Raw genomic sequence first — 13,904 nt, 5'->3', positions numbered from 1 at the left:
AGATACATTTAAACTTTACTCTTTGCACTACAGGAAAGTGCGTAATGTTACAAAGCAATGCTTGCTTTTCCATCTCCTCTTATCCAGAGAGGGCTCAACTCCATCTCCTGCAGCTGCCAGAATGGAGCAGAGCGGAGCAAGGAGCAACTCTGAGCTCTCCCTCTCTGGAGCTGCATTTCAGAGCTGAGTTTCGGGAGCATTTACACATTTGCATTGTAGCTGTTCAGACATTTCTGCCGGCATTCATGCCCACAGGTCATTTGACAAAACATTGCACATCGTTAATTTGAATTCTGAAGCTACCAAACAGTCAGAAAATGAATCCGTGGGTGGGTTTTAAACAGCAAGCCTTAAAGAAGCCAAGAAAAGTAAGAGGGTGAATATATAAACCAGACGCAGAGCCCAGGTTAGCACAGATATGTCCCGCATGGATGCAAACATTTGAAAATAAATAATAAATAAATAAATAAATTAGAAGATGCAAAGCCCAAACACGTTGCTCCCTTCCAGGGGCACCAAAGCAGCACGGGTGCACCGAGGGTGCCCTGCTCCCAGGAGGGTCCCCTTTGGCTTTGGGTCACCCCTGGGGCTGAACCCTTCCACAAAAGTGAGCAAGTTCCAGCCGGGCAAAACCCCGTTGGTTTTCCTCAAAGGGGATGCTAGGGACCATGATGCAGATGACAAGAAAAACTTTATTTCGTGTTTTAAGAAAAGAGGATGTGTTTTTCTGAAGACCTTCCCTTCTCTCCTGATCCTAATTCTGACTTTAAAACTTGGACTTTTTGAAGAACTTTGATGCCACACAGTCACTGAGGGATGTAAGAAGAATTTCGAGCGCTGTTTACAAGAGTGCTCCCCACGGCCACCGGGCCGGCAGGGCAGCGAGGCGGGAGCCGATGCCCGGTGCAGGTTCCCCCCGGGAACGGGCACAGCGCGGGGTCTGTCCTCGCCGAACATCCCGGAGGATGGCCGGGCCGGGAGCCGCGCACAGGCGGGGGGCGGCTGCCGCGGAAAGGGGGAGGAAAGCCGCGCAGGGTGCTCAGCCCGAGCCATCCCCCCGGCCTTGCCCCCCGCGCCCCGGGCGGCACCCCGGGCAGCGCGGCTCCCCGCCCGGCACAGCGCGGTGCGCCGGCGCCCCCGCCCGGGCCGCCCGGGAACGGCGCTGCGCGCTCGGGCCGCCCCCTCCGCCCCGCCGCCGTCCCTCCGCGCTGCCCCGCGTCCCTCCGCGCCCGTCCCGCTACGGCCCGAGCGGGGACACCGGGCGGCCCGGGCGGGGCGCACCGATCGCGGGGGAACCGCGGGGCTCGCTCCCCGCGGGCGTCCGGCGCTGCGCACGTAGGCGCGGGGGGGCGGATGACGGGCGGGCGGCGGGGCGGGGAGCGGCCCTTCCCCGGCGCTCGCCATTGGCGCGGGCGGCCGTGACGCGCGGCGCCGCCGCTGCCTCTTAGTGCGGGAGGCGGAGGCAGGGCCCGGCAGAGCCGCGCCGAGCCCGGCCGCGCAGCGCTGCATCCCACCGCCGAGGGAGCGCCCAGGGCAGCGCCGCGTCCCGCCCGCCCGCCGCGGAGGAGCCGGGGCGCCCCGCGGGCAGCAGCGCCCCTGGCGCGGGCGGGAGGAGCGCGGAGGAGCGGTGACGGTGGCGGCGGCCGCCGCGGGGACCGGAGCAAAGTTGGTGCGAGCGGCGGCGGGGCCGCCCGGGAGCGGGACTGCAGGGAGCCGCCGCCTCGGCTCGGCCCGGCCGCCGCGGATGTGCCCCCGCCGGGCCGGGAAGGACGGAGCGGAGCGCTGGCAGCGGGGATCGGGCGGCTGGCTGCGCTTCACCCTCGCCGGGCTGCTGCACTCGGAGGATTTGTGGATTGACTCTCGCTCCTGACCCACCGCCTCTGCCGGATTCCTGGGGTTTTGTTGCTGGATTTTGGATTTTTTTTTTGGTTTTCCATTTTTTTTTTTCCTTTTAATTTTTTTCTCCCCGTTCCTTGGGGAAGGAACTGCCTGCCGGCCCCGCTCGGGCTCCCCGCTGCAGTCGTGGCAGTGCCCTGGAGATTGGGACCCCCCCGCAAGCCAAGGTGAGCGCTGGCACTGATCCGACACAGCATCACCCCTTTCCCCTCGGAAAGGTGCGTCGGGCCGGGAACCAAAGAGCGGGCACACACTCCAAAAAAAAACCACAGGCCGCCCTGCATCTAGAAGCGTACAAAATATCCTGATAGTGGGACTCGCATTTGGGATCTGTTAGTTCTCTTGCTCATGCCACTGCCCCCTGGTTGCCTCAATGGCAGGATCATGAAGTGTTTGACTTTTTTTCTTCTGCTTCCAGAGACCTTAAAGAAGTCCAAAAAGAGTGTGAGGTCAAACGGCAAGGTGCCAGGATGCTATGAGATAGTGCCCCTGTCCCTGAAGAAGAAGATGGCTGCAGAACTTTACCCTGCCAGCACCAACACTAACATTGCAAACAGCAACGCCGCCGCCGCCGCCACCGCTGCCAACAGCAAGAAGAACGCCCTGCAGCTCCAGCAGAGCGCCCAGCCGCCCCCGCCGCCCCAGCTCCAAAACCTCAACAACAACAACTTGGAGAGCGCCAACTGGCAATCCTTCCATCCCACGCTGCGGGAGAGGTAAGGGCCAGGCCCGCCGGACCCTCCCCGGGCGGGCGGGAGAGAGAGAGGCGCCCGCCCTGTGCACCTGCGCCCGGCCAGGCGAGAGCGCAGGGATGGGCTGGAGCCCCGGGGGCCGCCGGCGGGAGGCTGGGGCACCGGGCGAGGGGCAGCCCGCGGCTAACGGGGCTTCTCCCCCCTCCCCTGCTTGCAGGAACGCGCTGATGTTCAATAACGAACTCATGGCTGACGTTCACTTCATCGTGGGCCCGCCAGGGGCATCCAAGAAAGTTCCTGCCCATAAGGTTTGTTCAAATAATTTTTGGCTTTTTGATGCTGCTGTGCAGGTCGCATTCTCCCCCTGCCTCGCAACTAGGTTCCACTTTTTTTTTTTTTCCCTAATCGTAGCTCTTGCCTAATCCCATAAGTAGTTCACATACACTGCAATTAAAGGAAAAAGTCTAAGGCAGTGTTCTGTCCCCACTGCAGCTTGCAACTTTCCCTAAATGTAGCTTTTAGGAAAGCCAGCACGCTCAGCTGTTCCTGATCCATGTTACTAAGGCTTCTCTCTCTTTATTTTCCAGTATGTTTTGGCAGTTGGTAGCTCTGTCTTCTATGCTATGTTTTATGGCGATCTCGCAGAGGTCAAATCTGAAATCCATATACCAGATGTGGAACCTGCAGCCTTTCTAATCCTATTAAAGTAAGTGGCCACTACAAGTCTGCTAATTACATGGACAGAATCAAAGTAGCTTATAAAATATACATCTCCTAATTGGCATTGTGCAATATGCATTTACTGCTGTTTATTTAATGTGCTGACAAATACTGAATGTCAGATTCACTGCCAGCAAAGACAACTATAGATTATTTTCATGGCCTACATTTCTTTTTTTCCCTGAGAAACTATTTTTTTCCCCCCTGTCTAGATACATGTATAGCGATGAAATAGACCTGGAAGCTGACACAGTTCTGGCTACACTCTATGCTGCCAAGAAGTACATCGTGCCGGCCCTAGCAAAGGCTTGCGTCAATTTTTTGGAGACCAGCTTAGAAGCGAAGAACGCTTGTGTCCTGCTGTCTCAGAGCAGGCTCTTCGAGGAGCCAGAGCTGACGCAGCGCTGCTGGGAAGTGATTGATGCTCAGGCAGAAATGGCACTGAAGTCAGAGGGCTTCTGTGAGATAGATCAACAAACACTAGAGATCATTGTAACCCGGGAAGCACTCAACACCAAGGAAGTGGTAGTTTTCGAGGCTGTTCTCAACTGGGCAGAGGCTGAATGCAAAAGGCAAGGGCTGCCGGTTACGCCACGCAACAAGAGGAATGTATTAGGGAAAGCTTTGTACTTGGTGCGGATTCCAACCATGACTTTGGAAGAGTTTGCTAATGGAGCTGCCCAGTCCGACATCCTCACCCTTGAGGAGACTCACAACATATTCCTGTGGTACACAGCCGCAAATAAACCCAAATTAGAGTTCCCGCTGACAAAAAGAAAAGGACTCGTGCCTCAGCGCTGCCATCGGTTCCAGTCGTCTGCGTATCGCAGCAATCAGTGGAGGTACCGGGGGCGATGTGACAGTATTCAGTTTGCCGTAGACAAACGGATATTTATAGCAGGACTGGGATTGTATGGCTCGAGCTGTGGCAAAGCTGAGTACAGCGTCAAAATCGAACTGAAGCGCTTAGGCGTTGTCCTTGCTCAAAATCTGACAAAGTTTACCTCCGACGGCTCCAGTAACACGTTCTCTGTGTGGTTTGAACACCCCGTGCAGGTTGAGCAAGACACGTTTTACAATGTAAGTGCTATTCTTGATGGTAATGAACTCAGTTACTTTGGACAAGAGGGAATGACTGAAGTGCAGTGCGGGAAAGTGACGTTCCAGTTCCAGTGCTCCTCGGACAGTACTAATGGAACTGGAGTACAAGGAGGACAAATACCTGAGCTCATTTTCTATGCATGATGCATTTCACCTTGATTGTATTCCAGTACTGCAATGATGCACATTAAGGGATTTTTTTGGTTTTACTACGAACTCTGCAGCAGTATGGAATGTTACGCTACTTACCTATCTGCTACATCATGCTATACAAATAAGTGAAGGAATGCTCTTGAATTTAATCTTATTTTATTTATTCATAAGCTATTTGACTTAATTATTAAGACTGCAACATGCAGAAAAATGTTAAATTTTGCACGTACTGTGCATTTATTTTGTATATAGATAACTAACTTGCAGACTGCAGCTGACTCAAACAGAATGTTCTAAACTAGAGCAGTTTACGAATCTGTGAAATATAAAACATTTTTACTTGCTCTAAATCCTGTGTACCTGATCTTTGCTGACCTTATGGCTCTTGTATGTTAATTCATGTACAGCTAACAGGGGTGATGACACTGTAGCTTGGTCCCTTGTGTGCATCCACACTGAGCAAATAAGATTCCCTCGCTTGGTAACTGAAACTATCCATCAGCAGCCTTTATTTTCCCTTCATGAGAAAGGGAGCTGACATTTGTGGAAGCTCAGGGTTTTTTGTGTGTTGCCCAAGCTGAAGATAGACAAACCATCAGTGTAATCAAAGTTGATCAAAATCATCCTGTATTTGAAAGCTCCTAATGCCCCTTCACATGCATCGTTTGTGTTAACCTCCAGCCTGCCCACCAAACAGCAACACTGCCACTTGCACCTGTCAAACTGCACCCCCTTCAATGGCCAGAGTCAAGACACACAGATGAAATTAATTAATTCAGTGACAGGATGCATCACAAATTTAGCCCAGGGCTGTAATACTGGCAGACACTATCTGAATTTACATCCCGTCCTTATACAGAGCAGCACGCATTAGAAAGATACTTGCAAGATGGTGTTTAGGTTCACTAATTAGAAACAAGCCAGGTTAAAAAAGAAATAGCTGTTGGATCTTTCCTTCTGCTTTATCTTTTTGGGAAAACATGGTCTCAGGCACTATCAGCAGTCATTTTATGCTAGTACTTTTCTCAGAAAGTGATAAAAGTACATGTTTTTTCTCAAATGTCTGATGATCATTACAGCTGAGCCCATTAGAAATATTCAGTGGTTTTTATAAATCTTCTGATGACCTTGGAGGAGAGTATTCAAGCAGCAGTCTAGACCAGTATTTTTTCCATGTATAACAAGTACCTCTACATCTAACATGTTTGCCTTTTCCCAAACTGCATTAATTTTCACCTTGAAACTAAGCTGCAATGCAAATCCTGCCTGTTTTCTCTCTCTAAAAAAAACCAAAAAAGTAATGAAAAATAAGAAGGGAATGAATTACTGAAAAGCAGACCTCTCTCTGAGAGCTGGAGCTGTGCTACTGAAGGCAGCTGGCCGTGGTGGCCGATGGCTGCGCGGTGCCGCATTCCCTGTGAGCTGCTGCTCCCCTTGCTGCAAAGGCAGCAGTGCTGTGCCACCCCAGTGCAGCTGAAGGGGTGTGCCTGCGTTGTTGTTCTTCAACACAGCCATCTGATTCTCTCAATACAGATTAAGGAGAGTGGGAGTGAGAGTGGGTAAAGATGCAGGCAGATAATTCCTGCACAGAGGTGGATAACAGTCACAAGACCTCGCTACAAATGCACTCTTTTAACTGGAATTGGCACCAATTCCCTTGGCTGAAACCCACAACCTGGAGAATGCCTTTTATACCCTTTTGACAGGTTAAAACCCACCTTCCTATCACAGTTATGATTTTGGTGTTGGCTTGTTAAAAGTTATGCACATGTCTGGAAAAAGTTGCTCCTCGTTTTCCACCAAGCCACTTGTATTTCAAGCACTGAACAGCTCAGCTACAGGTGATGGGCAGATAGTAAATTTGGCAAATACTTATCAAATGTTGCATCTGTGGAATTGAAGCGTGACAGGCCTGTAGGAGCTTGCTGACACACACAAATTTGTTACACGTCAGTCCATTGTCTCAGTATAGCCTAAATTACTCTTGGAAAAAGCAACAAAACTATTTGCAAGAGAAAATAGCGTCTGGTTCCAAAAAAGCTCTTACAGTCAGCAATGCTCCTCTGCCTGGGTTGATTCCAGCATCACTTTAAAGTTACTGCTTGGGTATTTAGCATGTAATACTATGTTCATGTACACACATGCATACATATTTTTGTCAAGTAACCATGGAAAAAATAGACTCAAATAGTCAAATCATTTAAAAAAAATACCTATGGCTGGAGCATTTATGCAGAGTTCTCTGGCCAACAGGAGGAAAGTTTTTCCCAGCACATAGACATTCACCTATTAAAAGACAAAAAAAGCATTATGTAAATCTTAAACCACAGAAGTTTTTAATAGAACATTTATATGGAAAGGAGAAAACCTCAACTTTTGAAATCTTAACCTGCTCTCAAAAAATTCAAGTTATACAAGCAATATTCATATGTATAGGATAATACTCAGTGCTTGTCAAAATCTGCACAAATTAGCATTTTAAATGAAAGCATAACTTTATATTGAAAAAATTATAAAAAGTTCATCATGCTCTTCAGTGGGCTCACTGCTGCTCTGTTGTACAGTTTTTCAGTTGTCGTGTAACACCATAAAGCATTAAGTAGACTTCACTGTAATATCAGTATATATAAAGTGTCATTTATCTTGTACCATTACAAAACCTGAGCTAATACAAGTCAGTGCAAATTTTAGTTCTGCATGATCATCTGTAGTGGCATAATTAAGTATTGCACAAGCACACCAAACTTTCCACCAAATCAAGGAGTGGTGCTAGATGCCCCAAGGGTTATTTGTCATTTTGTGCTGCTTGGACATTGCCTCAGATCACATTAAAAACATTAAGAACCAAATTAAAAAAAAAAATCAGGAAAGACCTAAACCACACCAAAGCTGCTCAGGCACCAGGGACAGAGCTCTGCTCCCCTCCCCTCTTGACTGCTGCACCCAGGAGGATGTAAATTGAGAGGAGGAGTTACTCTTCATATTCTGATTTGCAATTTATAGCATAGACAACCATATTTGTATTTTACAAGTCTGAGGAAGTTTTCTTCCTCCATCTTAAGATGTGTTTTTGTGGTCAGCAAGAAAGGCAGGATATACTGCAGTTCCCAATCAGTCTCAAACATTCCCACGGAGCTCCATGAACACCTTGATCCCCCAAGGCATATGTAAAGGTCAAGGTTAGTATAAAAAACTCCATCCTCCTACACTCCACACAAGAAGGTTTTTGTTTGGTTTTTAACTATGGTAGATACTCTATTGCTTTTACTGAATAAAAATCCTATGCCTGGATAGTGAAGGTGTTTATTAAGCAGTCAATTACACAACTGAGTTGATGATTATGGTACAAGCCTATGGAATTAAAAAACTATTGCTCTTCCAGCTTCATCAAAGTGCTTTGCCAACATTAGTTTAAAAGCAAGCTTTCCTCCCAAGTGTATACGTGCCTCTACCAAGCTAGCAAAAATAGATGTATCTCAACAACAACCAAACCCCCAAACAACTGACATGTTTTCACCTAGCCCTTCAAAATGTTTGTGTGAAAATGTTCTCCATGTGTATTTTTCTCAAATATATTAAAAAATCAGAAATTAGAACTTCAAAGAAATCCTCAGAATGATCAAATATCCTGAAAGTGACTGTGCAATCAATTATACATGATATGTTGGTAATTCATTCCATAATTTGTGAAAAGTGAGTATCTTCCAGGCTGTGTCTGACCAATGGTTGGACTGGCCTAGAAGATGCAAAACTATAGCTTTAAATTTTACTGCCCTTTTTTCCCCTGAAATAGAAAACAACATAGAAGCACTATTCTAGGGCAAGGAAAAGTGTAAAAAATATCCTCTGAATAAGAAGCATATTTTCTAGGAAATAAGTCACTAAATTTCATACAGAAAAAAAAAAGAAAAAAGCACCTACTAAATCTGGCAATTCACAATGTAGTCTGAGAGCGTGTGACTTTCCATGAGCCACACAGACAGAAGAGATATCACTAAAATGAAGTGTCTGCAGTGTTTCAGTTGGCTTTAGACTCACTGCAAGCTCCAAACGGGTTGTTTTGACCTTTTGTCTAAAAAATATTAACATAAAGAATGAGGGTTTGGCTGCAATTTCAGCCTTCTAAGCTGGCCGACCAAGTTACTATAAATCTTAAACCTCATCGCTTAGATCTTGTTCTGCAAGGACGATTCCACCACACAAATCAATAAAGTTACTTCAGTGGAGCCAAGTACATACGACGTTTCCATTAGAGGCTTCACAAACTCATCTACTATTTTCATTTTAGTCTAGACAAAAACACAGAACTCTAATCCAAACAAATATTTATCCTTCTAGCCTTTTTCCTTGTCACGACATCCACATACTTGATGTTTGTCACCATCAAACCATGTCACTCTCTAAGGAACTCCTCCCAGGCAAGCTTTCCATAAATGCAATAATAAAGAGCAAATACATATGAAGAGGCATAAAGAAGCAGGTTGGGGTTTTTTTCTAGTGAAGCTCTAACAATCAAAGTGATTGCCAAATTAAATCTAAAGCAAAGACAAATGAATAATGAATGTCTCGATGACTATTTATCCTTCCTTCCTTGGCCTGAGTAAAAGTCTTCTGATCCATGGTTTGTTTGAGAAGTAATGCACTTAAATCTAACCTGCTTTTCCACTTCACCCACATCATCAGTGTTTTATGACTGACTTCAAGGTGCAGGCAGTGTATTTGCACAAAATAATAAATTAAAATAGAAATGGTAAATGAGCGAATTTCTTTCTTTTGCTCACAAGCACATTTCATTGTAGTTTCTGGTTCCTAACAATTTAGAAACAAAGCAAAATACACAGTAGATTCCATGCTCTGTATTGTCTTCCTCATGAAGCTCACACATTTTTAATGCCAGGGTCACAAAAAGAATCAGGGATATTTAATTGCTTCCAGTTTTCCTGGCAGATCAGTAGGAAAAAAGACTTCAGGCTTTCCCAAACAATATGCTTCTCAACTTTAAAAGTTAACAGATACTCACAGGTTCTGGGGAGTTTCTCATAAATGACAAATAAAAGATGGCTCACCCAGAAATCTGTAATGCCACTGAACTGCTGAAACATGATATTTGAGAACTTCTGGGTTTAGTGGAAGGCAGCCCTTTCACTAAAATTTTATTCCACTATCAAGAATTTCAGCTATTACTCACATGCACACACAGATCCCATGATAGAAAAGGTATGATATAAAACAGGCATTTAGAGAGGGTCTGTCTTTACTCTCATCATTTGGCTTTTTTTGCACTCCATTAAGCTTAGAAAATTAAGAGAATTAATTTAGAGGCCTACTTTAATTTCTAGTTCTTTCTTCATTAAGAACTTCTTATAAAAATTCATATACTCCAATCCATCAAAAGCTTAACGCTCCAAATTTAGAATCATATGACATTTGCATTTATAAAACCTAATTTTATATGAGTTCTTGGAATGGTGAATAAACAAAAATGCCCTTCTAAAAGGATGTCTCTGACTTAAACTTGAATTGGTGCAGCTTTAAAGCTTACCACATCAACTTCAGCTTCTTTTCCCCTTAATTTAAAAGGATCATACTGAAAAACAGTATTTCTCAAACTCTCCCCAGTCAAAACTGTTGAAGTGAGACAATTGCTTTATACACTTGCACAAGACTTGTGCTCCTTTTTTGCAGATTTTCACCAGGTATTAAAATTTCCTAAATTTGATGGAACCACTAGATTTAAGCATCAACACCGAATACAATAGAGGGGTGTCAACTTCTGTTAGAGGGGAGATTTTAAAATATCTGCATACCCTGATAGGTTTTACCATATTCTTTTACATTCAACTCATATTTAACACAGTAAGTTTACAAGCATGTGGACCCATTACAGATTTTTATTGGGGGGGGGAAAAAAAAAAAGAAAAAAAAAAGAAAAAAAGTAGATTCTTTAGCAGGAAGATGTTTTTCAGACAAAAAAGTATGTACTCACCAAGGCATTGCAAAAACCCCTTTTTATAGGAGACCATAAGATTCTCTAAGATGTTGTCCTTTACCAATAGTTAATTTCTGTTCTCATTATCAAACACATTATGTTAATTAAAAAGGGCATTTAGTGAAGGAATGGCTTCCAATTATTCAGTTACATCTTCACAACAAGATTCTTCTACTTGTTATGCTCTTTGCCCTTCACAGTATTTTTTGGAGACAGAGTCTTTTCATTTCACATCTGTCAGTCATCAGACACTGATTTCAAAGGGACACTTCCAGAGAGACTCTTATCCTTTCATAATTTCCTTTTGCTTTCACATCATGCCTGATCTGTTCACAAATACCAATATACTTCCACTTTCAGAAATAACAACACACACCTCATTTCCAGTAACACAGGAATTCATTCATCAGGCTAACACCTTCCAGAATTTTAAACTCTCTTTGGCAAAAATGGAGTCTCCCATTCAAACATTTAGCACATTACCAGGTCATGTTAACTTCTGGACAGTAGAAAAAATAAAGCTGCCACCATTGAATGGAAGTTTTTGTTTGACCGTGAGTTCCAAAGTTATAAATCAATAACCCTTCTACAAGCAATTTCCAAAAAGGCTTTTCAAGACCATGGTGTGACACACTGGCAAAGTGCTACAAATGGTGACAGTGGTTAAGATGTTCCTCGAGAAAGACAAAGACTGGGCAGTTGGAACACAATGAAAATTCACACTGTGAAACATCCATGGCTGCTTGCCTAAATAATTAAGCAAGCATGAAAAGCAAATGAGTTTTTAAGGAGAGTGTCTGTTGCTGGGGAAAGAGGCACCTGTGGTTATTTGATTCATTATTAACATTTCTAGTGTAGTAATGCCTGAAGGTCCCAACCAGGTTGTTTAAATTAACTCAATCAACATAGCAATTTGCATAGGGGCAATAAAGGCAAATACAGTCAACATGTTAATAACTTTAAATTAACAAAGGGTATTAAAAACTGAAGCAAAGGAGTAAAGTCTTTAAAAGAATACCCTTTTTTACCTTTCTCCATGCAATAAACTAAAGCTTCCTATTTTTTGGGTCCATACTGCATTTAGAGCAGTCAAAAGGTTAACACACAAAAATACAAACAAGTACTGAATTCAGTTTGTCAGGCTGTCGTTCAAAAGAGACACAAATCAAAATTAAGCAGCTTCCTCTCATACTGTGCTTTAAAGCACTGCCTTCAGTGTGGGGACTCCAAAGGGAGACTCTCCTTCTGCTAATCACATCCATGGCAGTTCTGGAGTTCTTCCTCCAGCACCACAGCAGTACAATAAGCCATTATCAAACCATGTATGCACAAAAGTCAAAGAGCAATAATTTGTGACAATCATAGAGAAGTCACAGAGCCCAATGCTGCCTTTATATTAAATAAATAAAAACAAGTGTCCAAAAATAACTCACAACAAAAATCCTTCTAGACAAAAAAATACTGTTTCTTGACTAGACAAACTGAAGATGAACAAATAGAGATGAGAGCTGTGTTTTGAAGTGAAAGAGGGAACAAAGGAGGACTAGACCAAGCAAGTACTGGTAACTGATTTTCACTTCTTGAGCATCCTGGCTCCCTTAGCTAGAGCCACAGTGTAGATCAGGTTGGAATGGATCTCAGCAGGTCTCCAGCCCAACCTCCTGCTCCAAGCAGGGGCAGACACAACAGACCAGGTTGCTCTGGCTCTTGAGAGCCTTGATGGATAAAGACTTCCAAACTGCTGTGAGAGACCTGTTTCCACACTTGGATGTCCTCATAATGAAAAACCTTTTCTTGATATCAAGTAGAGACATCATATTTTAATTAATTATGCCCATTGCTGCTAATTTTCCTGCTGCACACTCCTCTGAAGAGCCTGGCTCTTCAGATGTCTAACACCTCTTCACTGAACATCAGCCTTGTTTAACAGCAGGAAAGGAAACACCACAAGGCACACTAAAAGTTATATTCTACTAGGCTGAAACTGGAGATCAAAGCAGTGCCAAAACCTCTCCCCAAAGTCTTTTACTGCCCCATTGCAAAGACCATGACACTGGAGATGACAAGAGACTGAAAAAAAAGCCCAGCAGTTTCTGAGGATGTGAAAGGCAGTGTTTCACCACACTGAGATGAGCCTTCAGCCAAATAGTTCTCCAGGTGCAAGGAACGGGATGCTTGGAAAGATGGGAGAAAACCCAAACTGTTCAAAACTTGGCCAAGGCTAGACAGGCTTTGCAGCTCTCCTAAACAAGCCAGGCCTGTCGCTTAGATTGGACTAACAAAAAAGCAAACAAAAGGCCTGATTGCAGACCTCTCTAAGGACTTTATTTGCAAGTAAAATGCAGGATCTGAAAATATAAGCAAGTACTTTCCCTGTCAGAGACTGATGACTGGTCGTCCTTCCAACTCAATCAACAAGCAGCACGACTGCTCAGCACAAGGAAGGTGCCTGATTTGTAGCACTGCTCTGGACATTTTCAGTTCATTTCAGATCATGCTTCAAACCCCAAATGTATCAGAGGCATTCTGGATCTGACAACACTTTCAATAGGAGATTTCCAAGACTTAAGATATATTTCACATGAAGATAAAACACCAAAGAAATTGACTTTCCAATTAAAAAAAGAAGACAAAAGACAAAATGATGTTTTGGCTTTTCCCAAGATGGCAGCAATTTTTAAGCTCCAAAAACTATTATGAAATGCAGCAGTTCCCCAGTGGAACAAGACAAACTCCCACATCTCAGTCATCAGCGTAAGAGGAAAACTGATATGACTTTTTAAACAGACTGCCATTAACAGTCAAAATTAGTCTCCTCTATTACTAGGTTTTAGCAGCACAATGCTATCCTAAAAGCACTTTACACTGTAGGGGACAGCCTTTTTTTTTTTTTTTTTTTTTTTTTAGTATTTTTCAGTCCAAAACCAACTCAAGAAAGACAGGAAGAGAGGCTGTACAAGTACAAACCAGAGCCAAAGAGGTCATGCTTAGGATTTCCTCTAACCCCTGGTTTTTCTTTTTTTTTTTTCTTTTTTTTTTCTTTTGTTGTTGTTTTTGTTTTTAAAGAAAAAAGGCTAAAGACATCACGAGAGAAAGAATACAAGACAGGTCATTAAACAAATACTGAGTTGCAGGTAACAGCAGATTCAGGACATGGTTAGTGGTGAACATGGTGGTGGTTGATGGTTCAACTTAGTGATCTTGAAAGTCTTTTCTACCCTTAATGATTCTATGATTTTTTTTCCCCATCAAATGCATTGAAACCTATTTCAGGGCATTCAGTAATGCAGACAGTAGCCTCCATGGAGACAATATGTAAGGATGTTTCACGTGGTGACTTTCTTACAAAATTC

At 44.1% G+C, this 13,904-nt stretch overlaps 2 protein-coding genes across 4 annotated transcripts in view; one reads left to right on the top strand and one right to left on the bottom strand.

Moving 5' to 3' along the window:
• Positions 1 to 13,904, bottom strand: part of BRF1 (BRF1 general transcription factor IIIB subunit) — a 170,540-nt gene that overhangs the window by 86,840 nt on the left and 69,796 nt on the right. For both annotated transcript variants that reach the window (XM_085061172.1, XM_085061171.1), the window contains exon 5: positions 6,776 to 6,848. In XM_085061172.1, the coding sequence (XP_084917298.1) occupies positions 6,776 to 6,848 (73 nt within the window). The remainder of the gene's footprint in view (positions 1 to 6,775; positions 6,849 to 13,904) is intronic.
• Positions 1,468 to 4,912, top strand: BTBD6 (BTB domain containing 6). 2 transcript variants are annotated; one of them, XM_085061175.1, is made up of 5 exons: positions 1,469 to 2,063; positions 2,315 to 2,612; positions 2,806 to 2,896; positions 3,176 to 3,294; positions 3,521 to 4,912. In XM_085061175.1, exons 2-5 carry the CDS (start codon positions 2,404 to 2,406, stop codon positions 4,551 to 4,553), a joined length of 1,452 nt encoding a protein of 483 aa, XP_084917301.1. In that variant the 5' UTR covers positions 1,469 to 2,063; positions 2,315 to 2,403; the 3' UTR covers positions 4,554 to 4,912. The 2 variants fall into 2 exon arrangements, with proteins under 2 accessions (XP_084917300.1, XP_084917301.1); XM_085061174.1 differs by having other exon boundaries at positions 1,468 to 2,612.

Source organism: Lichenostomus cassidix, chromosome 5 (assembly GCF_008360975.1).
Source record: "Lichenostomus cassidix isolate B80296 chromosome 5, HeHo_3.0, whole genome shotgun sequence".
Classification (NCBI taxonomy): Eukaryota; Metazoa; Chordata; class Aves; order Passeriformes; family Meliphagidae; genus Lichenostomus; species Lichenostomus cassidix.
Note: the sequence above shows the minus strand (reverse complement) of the source record. Positions and strands in the feature narration are given on the sequence as shown.